This window comes from Fusarium fujikuroi, chromosome FFUJ_chr04, assembly GCF_900079805.1.
Source record: "Fusarium fujikuroi IMI 58289 draft genome, chromosome FFUJ_chr04".
Lineage (NCBI taxonomy): Eukaryota > Fungi > Ascomycota > Sordariomycetes > Hypocreales > Nectriaceae > Fusarium > Fusarium fujikuroi.
The window spans coordinates 2,781,949-2,806,937 of NC_036625.1; the positions used below are offsets into that span (position 1 = coordinate 2,781,949).

The following is a 24,989-nucleotide window of genomic DNA, read 5'->3' on the forward strand; positions in this document are numbered from 1 at the left end:
GCGCTATCTAAGCATCTGCCGCGTTTGAAACAAATTGGCATATGCAGAGAACTTCGCAAGCTTCGTTAGCTGCTGGGGTGGCCCCCGCTTCATTAATTACAGCCCCATTGATCTGCATGACAGTTATTTCGGGGCTTCGGAAACTGCAAAGTCTAAATGGGAACTGCTACGCGGACTGCGTTGATCCAATGAGTGTCTGGGGGTATGTCGGATGTCGAGGCCGCGCGATAGTTTTGAATGTGCCTCAAACTTCACAACTTCATTGTGCTGTGTAGCTTCAAATTGTGGTAGGCAAGATAAGTTCGCGAGATGTTCTGATCGATCGTTTACATTTGCCTTTCTCAATAATGCATCTCACCGTATGATATCCAGAGTTGTTATATGTGAACTCTTGGCGCGGTGAGCGGCTTAAATCGAGTGACGCAAATGAGGCAGTTCCTCGAGCTTTCGACTGAAGCAGCTGATTGCTTGGCTCAATGATGAGCGCATGTGACCTACAAAGGCCCGTACAATGGCTAGACAAGTCCCGAGTGGCCAAACTACCAACATCGCTGTCATGAAGGCTTTCGAGAAAAGCCTCTAGAGGGTCATCCCAGTGAATTTCTCCATCGGTGACGAGCCATGGAATGGCTAGTGCTGTAAACCCTTTACACATAGAACCAATGCTGAAGAGAGTGTCGAGATCTGGTCGAAGGCCTTGGTCGACATCACGGAAACCAATATATTTGTCGAATGCATTCGCATTAGGTCTGACACCCCAATTAGATGCCCCGGAGAGCCAGAAACAATGCAAGTTTGCTAAATATCTGTTGCTGCGACAAAGGAGACCTATCCACAGGTGGAAGTAATGCCTGATAAACTGTCCCCGGAGTTGTTCTTGATCTTCGACACGTTGTATAAGAGAACAGAATCAAGACGTAGGTCTCGTCAGTGAAAGTCAGAAATCAACAGACAAAAGAGGAGTGAGTTACGGCGAGTGACATGTATCCTGCCAATTACTGCCATCAATTGATTATAGATTGTTATAGCATGATGAAGAATGTTTAAACGTCCCAGAGAGGTTGAAATGGATTGAGTAAATTATTAATTGATTTGGCTGGAGCTTACTTATCGGGTGTTTGACCTAGGCTCATGTGAAGTCAAAACTAAGCGGAGTTTAATGTACTATTAGAAGTTCAAAGGCGAACTATGACAAGCACTGTGATGGATCAGAGATGAACGTGCCGCATAGTATCGCGACAAATTACTTGTGGCTTTGAGAGCATGTCACGACAGCCCAAATGTCTGACGACAGGTAGTGTATTGATACCTCAAACTTGACAACCTCGGTGAGTGGACATTCTGTTGCAGCGATGAAGCTCCCTTGTCCACTCATTCAGCGATAACCTGGTATCACTCAAACACAATCCCGTAGCCTCCCGAGTCCGCGTGCGATCAGTAAGATGCTTTTACATTCGCCATCCGAATACAGTGCACCTCACATCTGCTCTGATCTCCTATGTGTTGATCATCTGACGTTGCTTTCAAGATGATCTAGCCGGTTTCCTTGTCACTAGTCTTGGTCAGAAGCTGGTTTGAGCTTTATGAATTTCCATACTTACTTTAATTCTCTCAGTCACGGCCGAAGAGGGAATCCCTACATCGGCGATCACTTGCTCGGGGCTCCCTTGGTGCGATCCTCTTGGATCTTTCGTCGCGCAGATCATCTGAGGCCCTGCGCTTTGTACCAGCAATAATTGCCGTGGCAGGTGAAGGTGGATTCTGCGTCTCTGTCTTTGGCTTTGGCGATATGAGCGAAGTTGCGCTAGGTTGATTGTCGGATGGGGGCTGAGGGTCTTCTGGTGCGCCGTTGGTGCAGTCATTATAGAAATCGCGGAAGAAATCACAGCGGGGAGGGCCTTCATGGTCGTCATCCACGTCTGCAAGAAGCATGCGAACGTCAAAGTAGTACAACGCCCTGGTGAGATGCTCCTTGGTGACTACACGTCGTCCTCCAGTGAGTTGGCGTCGATCGGCCAGACACAAGAGGGTGTGTTTGGCCTCATCTATCACGCTCTTTCGCCAGTCACTTGTCTGGTAACATATACCAGTGATTCGGGTAAGAAGTAGGTTGAGATTCTGAAGCCATGAAAGTTCCATCAGAGAAGGCGCCGCATCGCCTAACTAAAGCCAGGGCAGCTCTCCAAGGATATCTTCGATCTCCCTGCAGATGATTGTCGTCGGTTCATCCGGGCAGCCTAAGTTGATGTTGGAGGGCTTGGCCGGGCCTGCTGGAGAGTCCGTCTTAGACGCCATTCCCGTGACTTGAGACGTCATGGTCGTGACTTTCTAATGAAGATAAGCAGGTTCCAGTAAAGATGGTGTTGATGGGTAAGTGAAGAAGATGTCACGAGTGTGAGAGTGAGAAGCTGAAAGTAAGAGGAGCAGATTTGTGGATTGAAGAAAGTACTGTGACGCGTGAGACGCGGTGGAGGCAGTGATTCAGAGGCCTCGAGCGCGTCAAAACTTTGCCGATCAAAATACTCCAGCACTCCACGGATAGACCACAAGACGCCCTCTGAAGAGAAACAGATCGCCTCTCAATCGAATATGTCTCATTCAGTAACTGTTGTTATTTAAAACCACCTCTCAGGAACTACAACCTCTTGATCAACTTCTTACTCAATATAAGCCTTGATACGACAATCAGAAATGTTGCAGCAGACCCAACACCAGCCGCATAAAAGATGGCCGCTCTATACGGCTCAATCGACGAAGCCTCAGACGCACCGGCAGCATCGATCAGGATCCCCGCCAAAGGCGCTCCCATCAAGTATCCCGGTGTCCAGAACGACGTCATGAGACTGATAGAAGCGGCAGCTGATCCAGGCGCAAGTGCAGCTACAGCTGTCGGCAGTGCAACAAAGAAGCTCCCGTTCGCACATCCGTTGATGATTGCGAAGGCGAAGAGTGGAGGGAGCGATGAACTGACGGGCCAGATTGCTAGCATTGATACGCTGTTGATCAGAGCTGCAAGGGCCAAAGAGTTGAAAGCACCCATGCGATCGCAGATCCAGCCGCCGAAGAGACGTCCGACGGCTGTGGATGCGCCGAAACCCGCGACAAGCCCAGCACCTGTTGACGCTGAAAGTCCTATCGACCTCGCGAATACTGGTAAGAAGAATGGTGGCACGAAGAGAGCGAAGACTCCGACTGCACCTGACATGGTGAGAGTCAGAAATGGCATGCTCTTCAACTGTGACCAGTCGAATCTCGATGTTGCTCCACCACGCCTGAGCTCTGTGAGAAGAAACGCACAAGGGATTCCTGTCACGAGAATCGAAGCACCGAGAATTCGAAATGTCCACTGAAGGCCAACCTTATCGATCATGGCTTGCGTCGCCAGAGGAAGAACAGTTGCACCAACACCACCTCCCGCCTTGACTATTCCATTGGCTGTGCCGAGTCTACGGCTGAACCACTGAGTGGGCATGGTGTTCGTCGCAGTGTAGAGCAGCGATGTTGACAACCCGACGAGTAGTCCAGCAATGCAGAAAAGCCCGGCCAGGTGCTCAAGGGTGAAACTCGTGATGATCAGACCAGACCCGAAGAAGATTGTCGCCACGACACTGGTGATTCTTATGCCATACTCTCTTGACAGCCTGACTGATATCAAGCCAAAAGCGACCATACAGGCCATATACAGACTCCCAACAAAGGTGATGGTTCGAATATTAGTATGAAGTCGAGGTGATTGAACAATGGCAGCTTGCAAGACTCCCCAGGCTGTAGTGTATCCGTTTATCCAAAAGAGTAGAATGAAGCATGATGCGACAATTGTCCAGCCATATCCACCATCAGGAATTGCACTTGTAGCGTGTTCTGGTGGCTCTTCTTCATTTCGTGCGGTATTTTCATCGGTATTGAATGGACTCTGGCTCAAAGAAGACATCTCCATAGCATCGCCTTGGCGTGACGGATTCATGCTGGATGTCGTGACGGACTGTGCGATTGTGTTTGTGGCCATTTTGATGTAAGGGACGACTCGAGATGTATAGGACACTTCCGCTTCCAGCAAAGAGAACTATATAGCTGGGAAAAAAGCAATTGGCACAGACGGTATTGACGTCAACGTAGACCGTCATCACATGAAGGGCGCGCGTAAGCATAAGCACTGACGGCATTCACCATGCCTGTACCTTGGGCATGGACAACCATCTTCCCAGTCAAGTTAGACTCTCTTTCACCGCCGATAAACTCTTCCCCAAAGCGGCTTCAACGCGGGGTTAAACATTTTGTCCTTACAGATCTGGGGCTTGGCATTCTATCCATCGACCCTCATCTACAGTCTAATGAAGAAAGATCACAAACAGTAGTATTTCTTGCACATGCCGACTTATAACATAGCACTGGGTGTAAATTCTTAGGGTGCAGCTAGGTCAAGATGCGCAGTCTTGAGAACTCTTCAACCTTGAAGCTTGTCAGCATATGTCACCATGATGCCATGAAAGACAAGCTTGGAGGCGGCGGTTGCGAGCTTAGCCAGTGGACGATGTTGAATTACAAGAAATTGACTTATAGTGCGGAATAAAATGGTCTCTCTGGATAACCGGAAGGGGATATAGTTGCTGAGCAGTATTAATGACTCATTGACATCCTCTACGTTGAAGCGTCGTGAGTTCCGTCGGACAAGGTCTTCTTTTCACATACGGAATTCCGCTCACAAAGCACAACGAACTCCGTAGGTCCGTTTCATCAACATGTATGGAGCTCCGCTGCCCATAAAGCACTAGCTTTAAACCATGTGTGACTGGGCTCTGTACTATAGTGCTCCGGAGCTAAATTGATATTTCTTTCTATTCCTATTACATCATCAAGTGTACCCTACAGGCAAACTTTGACCGCGTTATTCTTGCAACATGAAAATTTTGACTTCGATGTTTTATCCTCCTCCTCCTTCTTCTTGCTTGGACAAGTTATGCTATGACATGTCTCAGCTGTGAGAACCACCAATACGTACACAAAGAATACTGAATCATCCAGAAGGTATGAGCTTAGTTCTACATCGGGCTACCGAATAACTAGCTCGGTGCTACCTTTTTACTGATTAAATGAAATTAGGCCACATTGTCTTTCCCATGATCCTCCTCATTTGCCTCGTCACATTGAGGTTGTTTCTCTATTCCTTTCTCCTCCACTTCCTTTGTTTCCTCCTCCCCAGTTTTCTTCTTGCTAGGACATTCTGGATTCGGGCAGGTCTCGGGAGTAAAGGTGCCGCCCACGGTAGTTTTTATTTCCCCATTGATTACCAATGACGGAGAATGGAAGGTCGTTGAACTAGTTAGTCCTAAGTATGATGGGCAGTATACCCACTTCAAAGTTTCTGTATGCTCGCAGGCAGTACAGTATGTTATCTCGCGGATACACATGTTATTGCTTGCGTAGGTAATGCTTTTGAACACAATATCTTCGTTAGTGGACAGGAATTCTCTGGTCTGAAAGTTTGTTGTTGAGGGTTGAGTTGACACTGAGTGCTGGACTTTATAGTCACCCTTCTGTGAGATATCATGCGATTAGGATCATGACAGGCACATTGGCTTGACTTCAGTCAAATGTTCTCGTGGCAAATGAATTGAAATGCGGTGATTCATTATATTAGGCCAGAACTAGAGTATAGACTGAGTGAATAGATGTCATACAATATTACCCCAGCGAAGCCGACCTCCAGCCAACAGCTAAGGAAAGCTTTCAGCGTCGGAAGAAGAAGCTAGTAACAATGGCACAAAGATGAACCTGACCTTCTAAGATGAAGATCTCTATACTGCAAATCAGGTCTCACGGTATTCCGTAGCCAGGGTTTGACAGTGAGACGCATTGGCGCATACACAAAGCAAAGTCATCACATCTCCCTTGATGGACTAGCATTTTCGGGCATTATGTTCGCCATAACGAGAGAAGTCTTCTGGAAGCCAAGTGTTGCATATTGAGTTCCGTCATGGCCATAGTCACGATGTATTACAAATATCGTAGATATATCGCTATTCTCCAAGACTACCGTGGTGCCAGTTTCTTTATTCCAGCTCTCTGACTTTCATGAATCCCTTTCTAACAAGCGCTACGTGCCCAGTCCGTACATTACAATCAATTCTATTCGATAAATGCTATTGGAACTCCTGGTCGCTAGAAGAAAGGAGGTTCTGGAGTATATGATTTGCCTGAAGCCAGCCAGGCATTGTACTGGGCCATAATGGAGCAATGATCAAAAGGGGAACTTCTGTCCTGATCAACTTCGGAGCAATCGCTTAAGTCACAATGTGTCTTGTTATCCCTGCGAGCCTTTTCACACCGACGAATGTCAAGGCCGACGCCTGTCGACGTGTGGCACCGTCTGCAGCGGTAAGTGATGTTTGTAAGCCAGCACATGATGGGCCAGTAGTTTTTGAGAAAACTTGAAAGATGTTATCTTAGTATAGTAGTGTGGAATCACAATGGAGTGTAGTGTTGATGTTGATGTGGGAGGGAGAGATCTTCTTGAGGCTAGGATGGCGGGTTTATATACTTGGGAAAGGGCAGTGATTCGCAAGGATAATGTGTTGATTTCAGATACGTTGGCCCTACAGTGTATCAAATCGTATAATATAAAGGTCATGGCTTTGTTACAGTGCATCAGGCACAACGTCTCACCCTCACAGCCTCTGGGATCTACCGGATGGTATGAATCCCAACACAGCTGAACGATGCAAGTAAGCTGTCAATTCCTGATTCGGGTACATTTCCGGATATCTCAAATATGATAGATAGTAGCTTCCAGGAAGTCAGAACCTACAGAATCACAACGATAGACCGGTGATATATGATCCTTCGGATCTTTGCTAGGGCAACATGTTCAGAAACGGTAAGTTCTATGCGTGTACCTGCTGAGACCATCTACTATCTTACTATTCATGGAGCTTATAAATATGGATTCCATGAGATCAAGATCAGAAATAAATCGTTGAATTCGAGGTTGAGGTTGCAGTTGCAGACAACAGCCGTACATTTTGTTCGGCCCTTAAGCCTCCCGGCTTTCTACGCCGACCTCATGTAGTGAAAGGACCTCGTCACGCGGAGGACAACACATCGTGAATCCTTTAAACAAACAGTTTGGGAGAAGTTTCCATTAAGTTAGCTGTCACCAAGCTAACTTTACGTCAAGACCACAAGAGATATGTCTGATCTCTACCATAAGAGACAAAATCTACTCCCCGAGGCTGACAGCCCAAACTCCATTAGGGCCCATCCTAGACTTGTCACTAGGTAAAAGGCGGACGAGGATAGTAGGGTCTTCCCGCCCGCACAGCTGCCTGCCACCGATCGTACTCCCTCTCACATAAAGAACATTCAGGCCACCTCAAAAGTCGATTCACTGTCCCGTCTTCGCAATCTTCCAGACTACAACGCCATTTGCCCTCTGCAGTAGCTCTCGCGCATTTCTGGGTGCTGTACTCGCTACGTATCACCTGGCCACACCGTAAACACCGGAAATAAGTGGTGACACAGACACACATATCAGCGCGTTGATATGCTTAGCGATATTATATTTATTCGAAGTGATGCTGATCGAAATGGAAGTGTTGGCGACAGAGAGAAATGACTCCAGGCTCTGAGATTGACGAAGTAGATATACTTGGAGACCATCGGTGATTCACAGCGAGAAGTTTGCATTGTTGAGAGAAATTTGTGTTCCACTGAATACAGCAAGCATTGCATTTCTTTATATATGTAACTCGAGTTTCACAATCACCATGATGAAATCAAGATTGTATCAAAAGTGTAACATCACGGATTGGCTAATATAGAAGCGCGCCATATTGCATAATAGAATGATTGATTAACTAGGCAATATTAACCCATGTTACACGATATCTTTTACAGAACAATTTAATCCAGGTCAGTGAATCAAGGTCTTCATAATTACTCATGGATTAATCGGACATAATCTATGAGAAGGATGTGCTCATATTAGTGTATTTATGGTAAACTGAAGGCTATTATATCAAGGCAGGTTCTTCCTCCAGGCTATCTAGGATCTCATTTCCCATAGTCCTCATACCCAGGGAAAGGAGGATCAGGTGTTGGAACGTCGTCACCGTTATCTACACGCCACTTCCAGAAAGAGAAAGCCTGAAGACATGTTTCACACTCTTTAAACGGCTCCAAAATTTCCCAGGGGCTTGTCCACTTCGCATCTAGGCAAACATGAATGTCTTTGTCCCTGGCTTTGGGACATTGCCTGACTTCGATATTGGATTTGAGTTGATATTTGCAGCGTTCGCAGAGGTGGAGCGAGTCTGTGACCTGGCACATATCGGGGCTTGATTTTTGAGATTGGAGGGATTCTTCAGTTTGATGGGAATCAAGATCAGATAGTTGTATCGTCCTAGGTGATTTAAGCGAAGGGGGATTTTTCTTTGTTCCAAGTGAGAAGGGATCTTCCAAAGAATGATGATAGAATTTATCTATACTCAGAAGGCCAGTGATTAGCGAGTGTTATCATCAGTTAGTTATGCGCTGTTCTGGGGCGAGCAATGTGCTAGGAGAATGATATGTGATGCCATTGAGGTGACTCTACTGGGGAGTGGTGAAGGCGGGCAATCCACAATTCATTTCTTAGCTAGGCTGCCGTGAATTATTCATCACCAAGAGTGCTTCATCACTGTATCACCTCAAAGATAAGGGCACTTAATTATTTGCCGTGGTCCTATAAAATATGCCTGTGGTATCAAGAGCATAACAGCTCAGCTAACATCACTAGCTCTAGTTATGTTCATTCATTCACCGGATGAAAGAATTAATCAAAAAGAAAAATGACTGAGACAGTCCAATCGAGAGCTTCTTGGATATAAAGGATCTATACCTTCTTATGAACGTCAAGTCAGTAGCGTCGGAATGGGGGATCAGAGTCAGGAACGGGCCATCCCCATCTCAGATCTTCCTGCCATTGATTGAACTCTCTTGTACATGCCGAGCAGCTGGTCCAAGGCTTTGTTCTCCAGACGGGTGCACTCGAGGTAGTATTGCGGCAACTATTGACGCCTTGCTGCAGGGCCGTCATACATCTTGTGATGTTAACGTCGGAACCGAAGACTTTATCGCATTGTTCACACTTGTCGAATATGGTTGTCCAGTAGCATATTATCAAGGTCTTTCTTTGAGGTGGGTTTGAAGTCTGGAATATGCCAAGTTTAAAGTTTTAGAAAGTAATAATGGTATTCTGGGGTCGCTGATGATTAAAGGGAAGCACTGTAGAGGGCTAGATTTGATGCCGAAAACATAAAGAGCTTTTACATGTATCTCATTATCTTTATGTAATCACGGTAGGCTAACGTCTTCGCATCACGAAACTAGATTTTACAAGACGCCTCTACAATACCTGTGACATATAGGAGTATCAGAAAGGATTGTGACCCATTTTTACAGAGCAAATAACAAGCAGTGAATTGTGTACGATTTGGATTCTACCTCTTCAACTATAGGAATGGTGGATTAGGCTGATAATAGTGTCCCTGGCGCTGAGCAGCTAGATACGCATTGTACTCCGCCATACAGGATCTGCACTGGTGCCAAGGGGTTACTGAATTCGCGTTCCGGCGCTCGCAATTGCTCTTTGGGCAATCCCTTCCATGTGATATAGCCCGCGCACAACATTGGCGACGTTCCTCTTCCAGTGTGATTCTCCCACACCGGGAACACGTATAAGTATATTTAATAATAACACACATTCTTAAAAGATCTCTTCACGCTATTATCTTGTTATAGTGCGCTTTTGTAAACTTTGGCTAAATTGTGTTGATGGAGTTAATTTAAAGAATAGGAAACAACTATCTTTCTTAGCTAGCCAAACTTTATACACGAAGATAGACAGTGACTAACTCTCGTATCTCGAGCAGTTGTCTGATTCAGATTCAAATATTGATCATCTCAAACGGCGGATTAGGTTCGTAATAGAACCCGGCTTGCTGGGCCGTATACCATGCTTGGTATTCTCTAGAGCACGCGTCACACTCCATCCAAAAGACCGGCCGTGAGACATTACTTGAGGTGCAATTGCTTGGGGGGCAAAGGGGCTGATTGGGGTCAGGGTTTTGTGCACATTTTGCATAATCCTGCCTCGATCTGGTGACACAACGACAACGGCAGCAACGGAAAGTGACGTTGACGATATGACACATTGCGTTATCTAGCTTTTGGTACTTTTTGTTAAATTCGGTGTTTGATTTGAGATGTTTAGTGTTGTATATTGAGGAAATTGATGTGAGAGGAAAGGTTCTTCTGGGTGCCAGTACTATAGCTTTATATACTTATAGAAATATGGTGAATAACAAATAGCTACTAGTGAATGTACGTGGAAAGTACTGTCTCTAAATCCTATGATGAGTGAATGAGTTAGTGCTCGTATGTAGGCATATATCACTCGACGGATGCTGTTTGACAGATTCTCAGTGCAGCATAAGCCACTGCATCAGTGAAATCCCTTGCGCTACAGTAATCATATGCGCCTTTTTCTAACAAATGGTTTGAGGTTACTGCTATGGTCTAGACCAGTATCAACACTGCACAAGATCACTACCAAACCTGGTACCATACACACCCGCCATTTTCTTGCTCCGCTGCGTAGTACGCTGCAACACAAGTTCCACAATACCACCAATTCAGCACCCTGTCTTCTGAACTATGAGTGGAATAACGACTGGCACATCTGTGGCGCCGCGATCTTGCTCTGGCGGGTCTGCATCGCCTGATATCTCGCTCGGTATCTAATACGCCTCTGCATTTAGCGCAGATGTATGTTATGGCTATTATGTGGCACACTGCTTATGTTATTTCTTTCTTCTGGTTAGAAATAATTAGAATCAAAGAAGTTCTCTTGTAAAGATGTGATAAGATTCCGGTTTATATACCTATGAAGCTTCAGTGATTGATCTCCTAGTGGAACGAACTTGGTATCTACGATGGCCGACGACTAATTTTGATTGGTAGCGACATTGAATCACAGGTGTATAAGTGATTCACTGTGCAACTGGCTGTGACAAAGAATCTCCGTTACTTGGGATACTCCGTACACTGTCAACCAGAAGACCGCCACGTTGTTTGTCTGACCGATAGCAGTGGGCGAGCAGGCAATATTGCCAATCCCCGCCTTTCCCTCTATTTACATTATATACTCTACCGTACTTCATTGATTCTTCGTTGGCTCCCTTTCGGCTTTTCCTTTCCATTGTCCCAAGTACATAAGCCTCATGTAAGTCTAGCGCTCATTTACAACACGTACACTCCAGTAACTTCGACATCCTTCACTGAGAGCGGTCGAAGGCTACGACACCAACCTCCTTTTCCAATCACAAAATGACATATCAAATCCTGTTTCCGCAAAATGAGGACGCGTAGCCATCATCTGAGATAAGGCTCTCGGAATCCCGAACAAGCGTCTGACGAATGACTGACCTTTGGCGCTCGACCAACAAACCAATCACGGGCGTTAAAAATTGGCGCTCGGCCTGCACAAGTGGCTTTATATCTAAGTTTAAGCATAATCTTGACGATCCGGGATCCCGATACCGCCGTCTCATGCTTTGATATAAGGTTGAATGGCACAGCCCTCCAGGGAGACGCGATTTTCTTGCCTGCATTGCCACATTGTTGTAGTCAACGGGATTTCCGTTACCGATTTTTTATCAACTACCGAAGATAAAAGAGTCGTGTTATTCCAGTCTGAGAACTAAATCTTCATAATAAGCCAGCACTAGGTATATCCTATACCACAAGTTTCGAACCTCGACTTCCAATAATTCGTTAGCTTCACCTTGCATCACCTGTTTCGAGCACCCGACGAACAAAATGAGCACAGAGCAAAGAAAACGATGTGAGAAAATCTCTCCCGACTGTCCCCTCGAGGACACCATCTACGGCTATGTCCCCAACATGGGCGGCAACGCATTTTTCGGCGTCGTCTTTGGTATCTGTACCCTCGTCCAAGTCTACTTCCTCATCCGCTACTGGCGTCTCTGGAAAGGCTTCACCATCCTCGTCCTCATTGGCAGTCTGCTTGAATGCTGCGGTTACGCCGGCCGAATTCTCATGTCCAAGAACCCATGGGACGGTGCAGCTACATCAATCCAGTTTGTCCTTCTCATGGTCGGCCCATCGTTCCTCGCTGCAGCACTCTACATGACGCTTCGAGCCTTGGTGCAGTACTTTGGAGAGCAGTATACCAAACTTCCAGCGAGGCTTTGGACATGGCCGTTCGTTACTGCTGATATGCTGGGGTTCTTCTCCCAGTGTGTTGGTGGTGTTATGGCGTCGATGACGGAGAAGTATCCGTCTCTTGGAACTGTTGGTAGGGTAATCATGGTGTTTGGCGTGACATTTCAGGCTGTCGTCATGGCCATTGCTGGCATTCTTGCTGCTGACTTTGCTTTCCGTATGCGTCGAGAACGTGGAAGTGTCTTTCGACATCTGGACAAAGACCTCAACATATTTCTCATCTCTCTGACGGTTGTATTCTTTCTCGTTCTCACTCGTTGTATCTACCGGTAAGTAGCGTCATCCCATACGCATATCGGCAAACCCTTGCTTAACATCTTTAGCATTCCCGAGTTGGCTGGCGGCGTCGGTGGACACATGATGCGACAAGAGGTCGAGTTCATGATTCTTGATGGCTGGTAAGTTCACCTCGCCTCTTTGAGCCAATTTATCTCTTCTCTGACATTCGGACCTTGTTAGCATGATCGCCATTTCCGTCATTCTGCTCTCCGTCATCCATCCCGGTATCTACGCCACTGCTATCCATGGCCGTGCCGACCATCGATCCAAGTCAGTCAGACTGATGGATCTTGAATCAAGCGCATCTCGAGATGGTCCTGGTAGAATACCTGCAGGTAGATCACAGAGAGGACATTCCAGTAGATCACACAGATCGCCTTCAAACAGATCACGTAGATCACCGTCAGGCCGATACGAACCTCGACGAAAGCATCGACGTGAGCCTTCAGACTACTGAGCTTGTGGATATGTCGCGGCGAACTCACGCCATGGTGATAAGAGGATATCGCAACAAAGAGTGAGGTATATACAAGACTGTTAGTAGTGGTTGCAATTTGTTGTCCTGGAAGCTTCTCGATGTCTACTGTTCTATTTGCGAATGGCCTTGTCTCTTTGTATTGTAATTTATGATTGCCCTAGAGATAGAAGTGTATATCATGATGTCGTTAGACTGCCACTGCTCTACTTACGCATCGTGTTACCCTTTGCAACCCTAACACTCGCGGCCCAGAGCTTGCTAGGCAAAGGTTCTACCCCTACCAACCACTAACCCAAGACGCTTGTCCAACTGGGGTTGGCTGTCCCTGTTCCATCAAAGTATACGAGGTAGTAGAAGACTGTAGTGATAAGGTTGAAAACTGTTAGCGTAATGCTCGTACTGGCTGTCGTGTTCAATGCAAGGCCCCGCACAACCAATCGATCCGGAAAGACGCCTATCCTTCCCAGCCATGCTCCAGGGTGACCCGCAAACAGGTGGTCTTCCTGTTCTTCGGCGGCATCTTCACCCGAGGTGGATTGCGCTTCCGATGTCTCGTTCTGTTCATCTTCCGAGCTACCACGAGACAGCAAAAGTGCCAGAAGAGTTCCGATGGATTCTAGTAGCTTGGTGATAGCTATGCTGACAATGGCGGTACAGATAATTAAGCCCGAACTATAATTGAATATGTCCACCCACCCCGGTGGCGGCTGGATTGTTGCTCGCGATGGATTCCTCGTAGAAGGCTGTCTTGCAAGCCCAAGGACCACCATGACCAAGTAGAAACCTCGCATCGGTACTATATACAATGATCTCGAGAGGTCTAGACGTCGTCGCGCGACTAGATACGCAATCCATATGACGACCTGCAATACCATGGAGAAGCTCACGACCATCGCGGCCCAGTCGCAAACATTCTCTAGGCCAGTGGAAAGCTTGAAAGAGGCTTGCCGGCTGATATTAAACCATATCCAAAACTCAAATGGCGCTTGGAGAAATGACGACAAGAGGACATCAGTTGAAGTTGAATCATCCTCGTCGTGGAGGTTCCCTTCTGGTTCCCATCCACAAATGGACACCAGGAGTTTGGTAACATTGGCAAAGAAGAAGATAAAAGCACATATCTGCGTCGCAGGCACGCCCTGGAGACTAAAGACTTTAATAGTCTGCGGTAGGACGGTAAATATGGTCAAGGCCAATCTGATGACCAGGCCAGTCGCTTTTGGTGAGTTGCGACGAATCTGTTGAGTGGAATTCTCTGACGACAAAAATCTCGAAATACCTCGGGCCAGCACAAACAAGTCAAAGATTGAATCGATGAGACAGACGGCTGGGATAGAGCGAACAATATCGACGTTGCCTCCGAAGAGGTCATTGTCTCTTCTTCGATTGCCTGATGGTTGAGCTGCTGCTGCTGATGCTAGAGAGGCGAGGATCCAGAAAGCTGTTGGGCCGGTGACCTCTGCTGGCGATTGCGAGTCGCTGGACATGTTTGTATGCCTTCGTAAAAGAGACGTGTTTAGAAACCGGTTTCTGTGTAAGATGACGCTCCAAAGACATTGATAACGATAAGCGAGGATGATTGGGGCGGTGTTTAGTTGTCAGCCTTAAATCTGCATATTTATGGCGGAGTCACTGCGTTAGTGTTTTACGCACACAGAGGAGAAGGCTACAGGCCAATCCCATATATCAGGCTAATTTTGGTGCACCCATCACCGATAAGAAGTATAGACTGCGATAAGGTCAGTACTGCTTTAGCAGATCGAGCAAGCCCCGCCTCGATTCCAGACTTGGGTACCCTAAAGCACTCGATCTACCAGTAATGATTGGAACAAGCCAAAGCTACTGACATAAAACAGGTTACATATTGTTAATATACAGTGAATCTATGACAAAATATAACAAACAGAAATTGTAGTGTTTGTTCCAAATACAAGTGGCACCCAGGGAATAAATTTCATTCACCTTGGAATTGACTTTGGCGATTAAGTTAAGCTCATCGCTACTACGTCCCCAGCCATCAAGGGCAAAGGCTTTACTGACAAACCGACACTTAGCGAACTTAGGACATACCTCAAATGAGCAACTGTACAAATGACTTCAATGTAACCTGCCAGTTGCGATCATCCACCGGTACTAATGAGAAACGCGCAGACTCGTGCCTTTTAATCTTAAGCTCATGAGGAGGTCATCTGTCTCGCCAGTAACTGGACCGTCTCTACGCGCTGAAACAAACGCTCTAGCAAATCAAGTGACCATTCAGATTATCCTGAATGGAATTGGAAGGTCATGACTGGAGTTCTAGTCCGGTTTGGGTGCATCATCCCCGGACCTCGGGCCAATCACTCTAACCAGCACGGGCTAGTTTCCCTTCTCGGGAAATATCCCTCCCAGCAGGGTTGTAGGGCATGAAATTTGCGAGCGACTGATGTAACGCTCTGATAGGTCACGCTTCTTGATCATAGGGAGAGGATGCGAAAATTCTTGTCATTGAGGGTTGAGTGGTGACTATACTTTGGATCACGTCTGGGAGATGGAGAATCATTGTGTTGAGATACTTGAGCACGAGAAATGGTGTTCCAGAGGAAACACTTCTCTTTCTGAGTTGTTCCTTGGCTTGAAGTTTTCACTTTTTATAAGTGACACGATCACTAGATCGACGCGCTAGTAGCATGACATGCGGGAGGCTGTCAATGCAGGTCCGTCGGCATTGAGCCATGAGATCTCGGGCCCTTGCATCTGTTAGCATGATGGATATGACCCATGGCACTGGAATAATAAGATGGGGAGTATAGCCAACTACGTGCCAAGTGCCATGCTTCCCCCTATCCTATAAGAGTACATGGTTTCAGCCACCATTCTTATTCTAAGCAATCTACCGAGTAGTTTCAGTCAAATATCACTTACTATTACTTCTTACTACCTTCAAGATGTTTTTCAAGCAACCCCTTACAGCACTCTTATCCCTTTCCGCCACGGCTCTGGCTTGGGATGCCCCAGGCTACAGCGGTTTTACACGTGTCTGGCAGGATCCCTTTTCTGGTGCAGCCGGCACTCTACCTGACACTAGCCGATGGAACATTATAACGGGATACCTCAACGTCAATGCGGAACTCGAAGTCTACACATCATCTAGTCGCAACGTCCAACGAAGCGGCGGGGATACCCTCCAGCTTGTCCCATGGCGTGACGCTTCCGCTCTCAAGGGCTGGACTTCGGGCCGTGTCGAGAGCAAATATGTCTTCACCCCCCAGGCAGGCAAGATCACAAGAGCAGAGGCCAACCTGCGATTTGGCTCGTGCTCTACCAACAATAAACAAGGAATCTGGCCTGCTTTCTGGATGCTTGGAAACATTCTCCGTAACGGCGGTAGCTGGCCATCTTGTGGTGAGCTTGATGTCATGGAGACAGTTAACGGCCAGCTGACCGGATACGGAACTGCGCACTGCGATGTTTACCCTGGCGGCATCTGTAATGAAGGCACTGGCATTGGTGGCACGATTGGTCTCCCGAACCAAGACTGGCACACCTGGAGAATTGAGTTCAACCGCGCCAAGAGCAGCTGGCGAGATGAGACTATCACCTGGTTCCTTGACGGACAGCAGTTCCATCAGATCTCGGGTGCAAGGATTAACAACGAGGGAGTCTGGAACACCCTGTGCCATAGTCCCATGTATTTCATTCTCAACGTCGCTGTCGGTGGCACTTGGGTAAGTCATCAACGATTCCAAAATATCTCTCAAGCATAAACTGACAGTACAATAGCCTGGGTACCCCAACGGTAACACCTGCGACGGCTATGGTAGCATGATGGAAGTCGGCTATGTCGCCCATTACTCTAACTAAGCCTGACTTGATAACTATCTCCGTCACGCTTGCTTACTTCATCAATCACGGTCGTTTCTAGGTTTATATCCCTTGATGGATCGAGATGTCCCTTACATATTGCTTTTTGTTTTGTGTTTTCCGAGCTCTCTCACATGATTGTATACGTACACATTCGTTTCTTGCTGTATTATTATTAGACCTAGCATAGAATATATATCGCATACCCGTACTCCGTAAAAACTGAAATCCTCTTCACGGCTGCACTTTTTTCCTTGGCTTGCGTATGCGAAATCTAGGTAAAGCTGAGTTTTAATAGTCTAACCTTATGATATGGCGCAAGGTTTGGTATGGGGAAGAAAGCTCACTAGCGCTGGCGTGGATTCTTTCTGACAAGAAGATCTTGCCTAGGAAGGAAGGATCAAATCTCAGTGGGTAAGCCAATTATCTAGGGAGCGACAGAATTCAGTCCCCGCTCCAGTCTTCTTAGCACTGATGGGTAAACTTTGTCAAGAGATCGGGTGGACGACGTGAGATTCGATGCTAGGGCGCATGACTTTGCGAAATAGCTTAGCAATGTATGTATACTGATTTTTCCTAATTTGGAAGGATCATATTACCAGACCTAGCTCCGGGATATTTCTCAGCATCTTCCAGTAGATAGATAAATGAACTATAAAGGCGCGGACGACGTCAAAGACATAATGATTTCATACCATCGAACTACGAAACATTCTACTACATCTTGCTTAATCCGCAGTTACATCATCAAGCCATTCATATTCACTTAAGCCGAGCTACCATGTCCTCCTCGAAGTCTTCAAAGATCAATATCGTCCTAGGAGTCGCAAATGTAGGCTACCCCCCATCATTCATTATGCTGAAATGTCTCACATCTAACCACTCACCAATAGGTTGGCGACGGTAACGCTGACCCCGTGGTCCGCTTCCACGAGCCAAGCGACGTCATCGCTTTTCTCGATGCCTTCACCAAACGAGGGTATAACCAGCTTGACACAGCACGCATCTATTCACCTCATGCGCCAGGAACAAGCGAGCCAAAGATTGGAGACGTCCCTGAGAAGAAATTCATCATTGACACAAAGGTCAACTCTTTCCACGACGGGGCTCACTCCAAGGAGAACATTCTCAAAGACATTAACGATTCCTTGAGTGCCCTTAGAATCCCGCAGGTCAATATCGAGTATTTGCATCAGCCTGACCGGGCGACTGATCTCAAGGAAGCTTGCGAAGCCATGGACCAGGCTCACAAAGAAGGAAAGATCAAGTACTGGGGTATCAGCAAACATACCGCTCAAGAGGTCGAGACTATCGTCAAGATTTGTGACGAAAATGACTTCATCAAGCCCAGCGTATATCAAGGAGAGTATAATCCGATTGTTAGATCTGCCGAAAAGGAACTCTTTCCAATTTTGCGACAACATGGTATCGCGTTCTATGCCTATAGTCCAGCTGGAGCTGGATTCTTTGCTGGCAACCATAAGAACGTCAGACCTGGCGGCCGCTTTGATCAATCTGTATGTGTTTAAATATCGATTCATTCGTCTACTAACGTTTCTATAAGATTTTTCTTGGAAGCCTGTACGCTGAACGCTATCTCAAGCCCTCCATCTCGGAAGCCACGGAGAAGGCGTTGGCTGCAGCTTCTAGCCACGGAATTAGCGGCCACGCTGCGGCTCTTAGATGGACAGCGCATCATGGAGCTCTGAGGAAAGAATATGGCGATTCTATCATCCTTGGTGCATCGAGCGTGCAACAGCTGAACTCTAATATTGATGCGATTGAGGCTGGGCCGTTGCCTGATGATGTAGCAGACGCTCTTGGAGCAGTCTATGCCGAGATTGGGGATGTTCTACCGTATCATGTGTAAGCCAACTGCCATTTGAGCTTTACGCCCTCGTGATGGAGGTTTTATGATTAGTTATCCAATTGTTCACTAGTCCATATCAAGTAGGATCAATTTTCAACTCCATCATTCGTGCTGACAAATGCCGAATTCGGGCCGCCTGGCAAGGCCCCTTGAATACAAAGGCTTGTTCATCCTTGAAATTGGTAGTGTATTGGTTGCATCCATACGCGCCTGAGAAGACCACTTGAATTCGTGACGATGAAATTCATCCAGGTGGTGCACAATGCAGAACCCGAGGCTCTCCGAGAGTCAAAACGTGAAGCTCGCTCGTACTCTGCCCAGGTGGCACACGCCAGAGCAAAGAAGCTTCGCGGAACTGGAAAGACGACAGAGATTGTTGAGAAAACAAGTCTCAAGACAAAAAGGAAGCATATTTTGAAAGCTTTGAGTCCAAAAGACCAGTCACTATACCAGACCTTGCTTCCCTACAACCAAATGGATCTACCTACAGCGGGGCTTCACATCGATCAGCCGACACTATCACCATACATCAGCTTCCTTTCAACTCTCACAGTAGATGAATGTTTCATGTTCGATCATTGTAAGGCATAATTTCAGTAGTCTGGGTTCTCCGAGTGGAGTCTTCCCGTGTTTCGCCACTAGCAAGCTAATTGCTGACACAGATATAAAGATTGTGATGCCGTATCTGAGCGCTCACTGCCCAATAGCGAGATCTATAGGCCGGTACCACGAGTATCTGAGGAATAATTGGATCATAATATCCTCGCACGATACAGAATTTATCAGAGGGTTTCTCTTGGCCGCTTCTCGTCATTTATCCACGGTCGAGTCCAATATCGAATTTGAAGAAATAGCTATTCGGTATAAACTGGAGCACCTGGCAAAACTCCGAAAGGACGTTGCGAAGCAGCCAATGGCAATAAGCCCTCGATCGGTTTCGAGTGCTTTGGTTCTATCATTTGACGAAGTAAGCGTTCCCATTCAAATCTGCGTTCGGTATAGTGTATGGAAACAAAATATTCACAGCCATGTGTAGATGCTTCTCGGTAACATTCCAATGGCATTACGACATATCCATGGGGCAGCGAGTATAGTCCAGGCAGCTGGTGGACCCCAGTCACTGGGCCTGAGCCAGTTTATATCATATACGTTGTTCACTTGTGTCCAGGAAGACCGCATCGGAGATTGGGCTTGGGTGTTGAAATACGATAAAGATTTCATGAAGCCTACGAAAGGTTGAAATTAAGGAGACTGGCCAAAATGAGAAACTGTTTACACGTTCTCGAAGAGTCCCAAAGAGGAGTATCCAAGGTATTCCTATCAGGAATCTAATTGGTTCTCAAAAGGAGCTGCAGACTGCATAGCCCATGGACCTCAAGAAGACCAGGCTGCAAAAGCGGGGTAGACATCAGCATCATTCAGACAGACATTTCAAAAGCTATAATCCTCAATCTACTCATTTTTTGAAGCTAAAGGACATTCGAAATGTCCCGTTGGCATAAAGAAACCTGTTCTAAGCCAAGAGTTGTTATTGCTGGCAACACTCCACGCTGTGAGGCATGCGATAGTGTACCCGACATACAGAAGTACATTGCTCAGCAAAAAGCCATTCCTGCCTTTACCCAACCTCCACCTGACCCTCCTTTGGGGCAGTTAAACCTTCGTTGGCCGAGTTCGGTTAAATATGAGCAGCAAACTACGAGCATCGTACAGCTTGGTGGGGGTCCATTATCAAACAAGCCAAAGATAGATGCCTTCGAACCAGGAGATAACAAGAAGGTCGTCCAGTCTCCCATCTATTCCTCCAGATTGGATAAAGACGAGTTTAGACTACTCTTTCTAAGTCCCTCTACTGATCACAACACCCCTATACACGCCGAACTAGTGGTACATCAGGATGGCCGATCTCCACAGTACGAGTCAACATCCTACACGTGGGCTGGTGAGAATGGCGATAGCTCCAAGTGCAGACCATTGTACATTGGACGCTATTGGGATATTGTTCTACAGACCCGGAACTGCTGGTCAATGCTGCAATCATTACGGTTCCCAATAGGAACGCGTGCTGTTTGGGTTGACGCTATCTGCATTAATCAGAATGACATTGAGGAAAGGGATTCACAAGTCATGAAAATGTCACAAAGGTACAAGAGCTGCCATCGGGTCGTGGTTTACCTCGGCCCAGACATGGCAACATCCATCCAAGGAAGTTATCCAGCTCAGAAGGAATTGACCCTGAGCAATTCTAAACAATCTACTGCAATGTCGCCGGACTCTTTCCGCAAGCTCCTTTGCAAGCGGTACTTTAGCCGCATTTGGGTTGTTCAAGAGCTCGTTTTGGCCAGAAGAGTGGCGTTTCAGATCGGAGATTCAGAATATTGGATGGATTCCAATACGATGAGATCCCTGGAGGCCCATATCAGCTGTGATTGGAACTCAACTACCGCCCCATGGCTGCAGAATGTTGGCCTAGAGAGATTGCAAGAGACAAATATCCTTCATATCCTTCGAGCAACACACATGTGCCAGTGCGCTGATCCCCGCGATAGGGTCTTTGGTATCCTTTCCCTGCTCAGCAATAACTCTTTCGACTCGGTACTGCGTGCAGACTATTCCCTATCATTCAGGGAGATGGTGATTGGGCTATTTTCGCATACACTTCTCGAGTTGAGGGACTTGGGTGTTTTGCGTTTTGCCGCTGGTTTACACAACTATTCTAAATTCCCCTCGTGGATGCCGAATCTTGAACTTTTCGCTTCTGATAATTCTACCCAAGATGGACTGGATGAATTAGCAACCCTTATCAAGAGCCGAGAGATGAAGCCTGAAAATGAACTGCGATTGGCATACTGCCATAGTATCGTTGGTGACGGTGAAGTGGATCACAGAGGTACGCCGTGGTATCTTGGCACCACTGTTGACTCATCGACTGGTGCATTATCTATCAACCTCATACATTTGTTGGAGTTTAAAAACTCTCCTCGAAAGATGGAAGATGGTGAAATTATGAAGGGTTGGCATCTATTCACCATTCCAGGTCGCCACACGAATTTGGTGTTGTCGTCAAATCTACCGCTCGATGAGTTGATTGTCCCCACCCGAGATCATCTTTTCTGCTTGAATGACGACAGCGGTTCCCCTGTTTTTCTACTAATGTCCCTTGAGATTGACAAGAACATTTATAAAATTATGGGGATCTGCCGGCATGTGGCGTTCCAAGACCAAAAGTTGGATATTCGCGAAAGTATACAACAATGGAACGCGTACGAGACCCATTGCGAGTCTGGGGACATTGGGAATCTGTATGTCTCACAAGAAAAGTCGGAGGATCAGGATTTGCATCTGAGGAGCCTGGAATATACTCTCTATACTCAACTTGAAGCTATCAACACCGACCATATATCAGCAGTTATATGGACTGAAAATCCGTCAGGAATCAACTCACCCGAAGCAAGACTGGGGTTTGGTCACGGCTCGGATTGCACACTCAAGCCCATTCTGATGAGTTTGATAAATGAGCACAACAAAGTTGAACCTGGGTTCTTCGCTTGCTTGAGCCTTTGCATTCCTGCATCGTTAAGGCCCCAGATTGAAGTTGACGAATACATTATGGTAACTGCCACAAGGGCTCTTGCTACAACAATCGATCGGAGATGGTGGAACGATCCTGCTAATGAATGGCGATTTGTCGGGCAGGCTTGTTTTGAATCAAACGCAGACAAGGATTGCAGTTGCCGGAAATCGTTTGAGAATTCATCTATTATCCGGAATAGAGAGCTCGCAGACCTGCTATCCAAGAATATATCTCAAGAAGAGGACGACAAAGAAAGTAGGAGGGTTTCAGGTCACTGTATGCTCTGGCAGGACCATGAGGCTTACCACCAATTCCTATATTTCTTGTGGCAGGATGCAAAGAGTGAAAGGATACAGACAACAAATCTATTGTGGCCAGAAGGCTTGGCGGTGCAGATACGAATTCCCAGGGAGTCTATAGAATGTTGGGTAAAGCAGACGATGGTATGGAAGACACTACACAGGTTGAATCACGTATCTCCTATCTCAAGTGAAGATGATCTGGATGCAGTCTTGGGCAGTCCTAACCCAAATCCCCATTTCCGTTCAATTGCCGTTCCTGGTTGGCCCACTGAGTTAGTGGACGATTTCAATATTGACGGTAGCATACAACGAGTTTCTATTCAGTAGCCAAGCCCAGTTCACATCTCTACTTGAGAAATATATATAGTTGGGAGCTTTGGGCACCAATCAAGTCCCGTTGGAACGGCTTTGCTGTTATAGCTGGTTGTCGTATACACATGTCAGAAACGAGAACATGGGCGTGTTGCATTAAGAGGCGTCGGTCAAGGACAGGGACAGATCATTGGGATTCGTAGTTTTATCTCTCTCATAGTACTCCTAACAATATTCTGGTACTTATGGTCCCTTTTGTGGGATAATTATTGCTGAGGGTTAACATAAGCAACAACACGAAGGTCGCCCTCGCTCTGCATTGAGCAGCCAACGTACGTGTGAACGCCTAAACCATTCAATAGCCTCTCCTCTCCGCTAGGGGCCATTAGCCAGGGCTCTGCTTGATATACTGCAAGGCGACTTATTACTCACAAAATACTGTATAAGCACTCTGAATACCTTTTTGTCCAAACCGAATTGATCACAACATCTGGTAGCTTGCTTATTTGGCCTTCCAAGAAGCATCCCAAGGCCTCGAGGATCTGCGAGTCACTTTCCGCATAGTGCCGGACAGGTATATAAATCTTGACCTTTGGTGTCCTGCTGTTCCTACGAAACTCGACGTTGTAGAGAATACCTGCGGTTCGATGGTTCTTGTGTGGGAGGGGAATATCCTCAGGCACTCCGGTCATCCCCAATAATGCGCCCCAGAGTTTCCTCAAATTCCTCATCCCAACTTCAAACTCTTCGCCATGTATCCTGCCTCCCAGTGACATAATCTCTGTGACTGATCGGAAATCCGTTCGCCTGTCTCTAAAGTAGATCTTCAGTCTTGAATTCTCGACGGGAACTAAGTCCAATGCCAACATGTCCATCTCGAGACCCAGGTGCTGACGCTCATGGATGAATTTAGCAAAGCTGGCGAAAGAGCTGATATTCTCGGGGCGACATCCCGGAGCAGAGGTGATGGAATCTGCTACAACTTCAAGCGTTGACTTGCCCATGGCGTGGGCGACAAGACCCGGGAAGAAGTAGGCCTTGTTCGTAGTAATGGATTCTTTCAAGTCAAATGCCCAGAACATGGTGCTTTGATGACCCTCTGGCCTATCAGCGTTCCATTGCCCATTGAAGTACTGATAAAAGTGGCTGAAGATGGCTGTATCTATATCAGGGAATACCTGGGTTGCTCGTCTTACGAACTTTGCCGCAGCTTCTTCGTTGTGCAGGTCTGCAGCTGTCCCTGCCTCAAGACCAATGGGCTCGATAGAATATCGTATTGTTGGCTGACTACTGCCAGTATGGAAGTCCCAGCTCAGCTCCACTGGGCAATTGTTGTCTGTCATGAAGCTCTTCCATTTTGGCTCTCCCCGCACGGGCGATGACCCGAGAGATGGGGCGACAAGGTTGGAGAACTGGTCGAGGATGCGGTATTGACTTTCGGAGTCATACCCAGCACTGGCCAGGAACCTCTTTAGCGTTGACCCGACAGTTTGGTTCCAGTACTGGTGATGGATGTCGACCTCTGGCCCAGTCTTGCTCTTATTATTGTGGAAGGAATAAAAAGTTCCAGAGTCAAGCTTTGAGAGATTGACTTTTCCAGGCATCTTGGTAAAAATAATGAAGATATACGGATATTAAAAAATTTGAAAGGTTCCCGCAATGACCGAAGAGATACTCTCTCGGTTTATATTGTCTTTGTTACCGTGATTCATTACAGGTGGTCTCTATCCAGGGTTCTACCTAGTCATCCCAATTGCGCGAGACATGGCTCCTTTTCGGAACAAGCGTGATAAACCGATCAGTGCCTTAGTGAGACAAACAGCTCATCCCGCATGACATCAAACCCGCACTTATGCTGCCAAGAGAAAAGACTAAAAAGACTTGACGCTTTTGGATAGCTGCTCGGAGCAGTACAATGAGGTAATTGTTTCACGAAGCATGGGTGATGAGTAAGACTCATGCAGATGTTCGCTGCTCTAGCTTCGATTTGGTAATATTCAACTGACGTAGAGATTCTAGCTCCGATTTATAACCGCTGACTACTCTAGA

At 46.7% G+C, this 24,989-nt stretch overlaps 8 protein-coding genes; 5 read left to right on the forward strand and 3 right to left on the reverse strand.

Annotated features, from left to right (window-relative positions):
* Window positions 1-2,635: 2,635 nt before the first annotated feature.
* Window positions 2,636-4,006, reverse strand: FFUJ_14676 (related to monocarboxylate transporter; the record flags this gene model as incomplete). Its single annotated transcript, XM_023576636.1, has 1 exon — window positions 2,636-4,006. The coding sequence occupies one exon, from the start codon at window positions 4,004-4,006 to the stop codon at window positions 2,636-2,638; it is 1,371 nt and encodes a 456-aa protein (XP_023429770.1).
* A 7,850-nt stretch (window positions 4,007-11,856) lies between these two features.
* On the forward strand, window positions 11,857-13,018 carry FFUJ_14677 (uncharacterized protein; the record flags this gene model as incomplete). XM_023576637.1 has 3 exons in its annotated part: window positions 11,857-12,551; window positions 12,606-12,680; window positions 12,742-13,018. 3 exons carry the CDS (start codon window positions 11,857-11,859, stop codon window positions 13,016-13,018), a joined length of 1,047 nt encoding a protein of 348 aa, XP_023429771.1.
* A 308-nt stretch (window positions 13,019-13,326) lies between these two features.
* FFUJ_14678 (uncharacterized protein) lies at window positions 13,327-14,526 on the reverse strand (the record flags this gene model as incomplete). The annotated part of the gene is made up of 1 exon (XM_023576638.1): window positions 13,327-14,526. The coding sequence occupies one exon, from the start codon at window positions 14,524-14,526 to the stop codon at window positions 13,327-13,329; it is 1,200 nt and encodes a 399-aa protein (XP_023429772.1).
* A 1,440-nt stretch (window positions 14,527-15,966) lies between these two features.
* FFUJ_14679 (related to endo-1,3-beta-glucanase) lies at window positions 15,967-16,882 on the forward strand (the record flags this gene model as incomplete). XM_023576640.1 has 2 exons in its annotated part: window positions 15,967-16,746; window positions 16,802-16,882. 2 exons carry the CDS (start codon window positions 15,967-15,969, stop codon window positions 16,880-16,882), a joined length of 861 nt encoding a protein of 286 aa, XP_023429773.1.
* Window positions 16,883-17,663: 781 nt separating this feature from the next.
* On the forward strand, window positions 17,664-18,752 carry FFUJ_14680 (related to potassium channel beta subunit protein; the record flags this gene model as incomplete). XM_023576641.1 has 3 exons in its annotated part: window positions 17,664-17,714; window positions 17,776-18,399; window positions 18,447-18,752. The coding sequence occupies 3 exons, from the start codon at window positions 17,664-17,666 to the stop codon at window positions 18,750-18,752; spliced, it is 981 nt and encodes a 326-aa protein (XP_023429774.1).
* A 237-nt stretch (window positions 18,753-18,989) lies between these two features.
* Window positions 18,990-19,992, forward strand: FFUJ_14681 (uncharacterized protein; the record flags this gene model as incomplete). XM_023576642.1 has 3 exons in its annotated part: window positions 18,990-19,332; window positions 19,415-19,719; window positions 19,789-19,992. The coding sequence occupies 3 exons, from the start codon at window positions 18,990-18,992 to the stop codon at window positions 19,990-19,992; spliced, it is 852 nt and encodes a 283-aa protein (XP_023429956.1).
* Window positions 19,993-20,237: 245 nt separating this feature from the next.
* Window positions 20,238-22,955, forward strand: FFUJ_14682 (uncharacterized protein; the record flags this gene model as incomplete). The annotated part of the gene is made up of 1 exon (XM_023576643.1): window positions 20,238-22,955. One exon carries the CDS (start codon window positions 20,238-20,240, stop codon window positions 22,953-22,955), a length of 2,718 nt encoding a protein of 905 aa, XP_023429957.1.
* A 251-nt stretch (window positions 22,956-23,206) lies between these two features.
* Window positions 23,207-24,544, reverse strand: FFUJ_14683 (uncharacterized protein; the record flags this gene model as incomplete). XM_023576644.1 has 2 exons in its annotated part: window positions 23,207-23,315; window positions 23,373-24,544. 2 exons carry the CDS (start codon window positions 24,542-24,544, stop codon window positions 23,207-23,209), a joined length of 1,281 nt encoding a protein of 426 aa, XP_023429775.1.
* Between the last annotated feature and the right edge of the window lie 445 nt (window positions 24,545-24,989).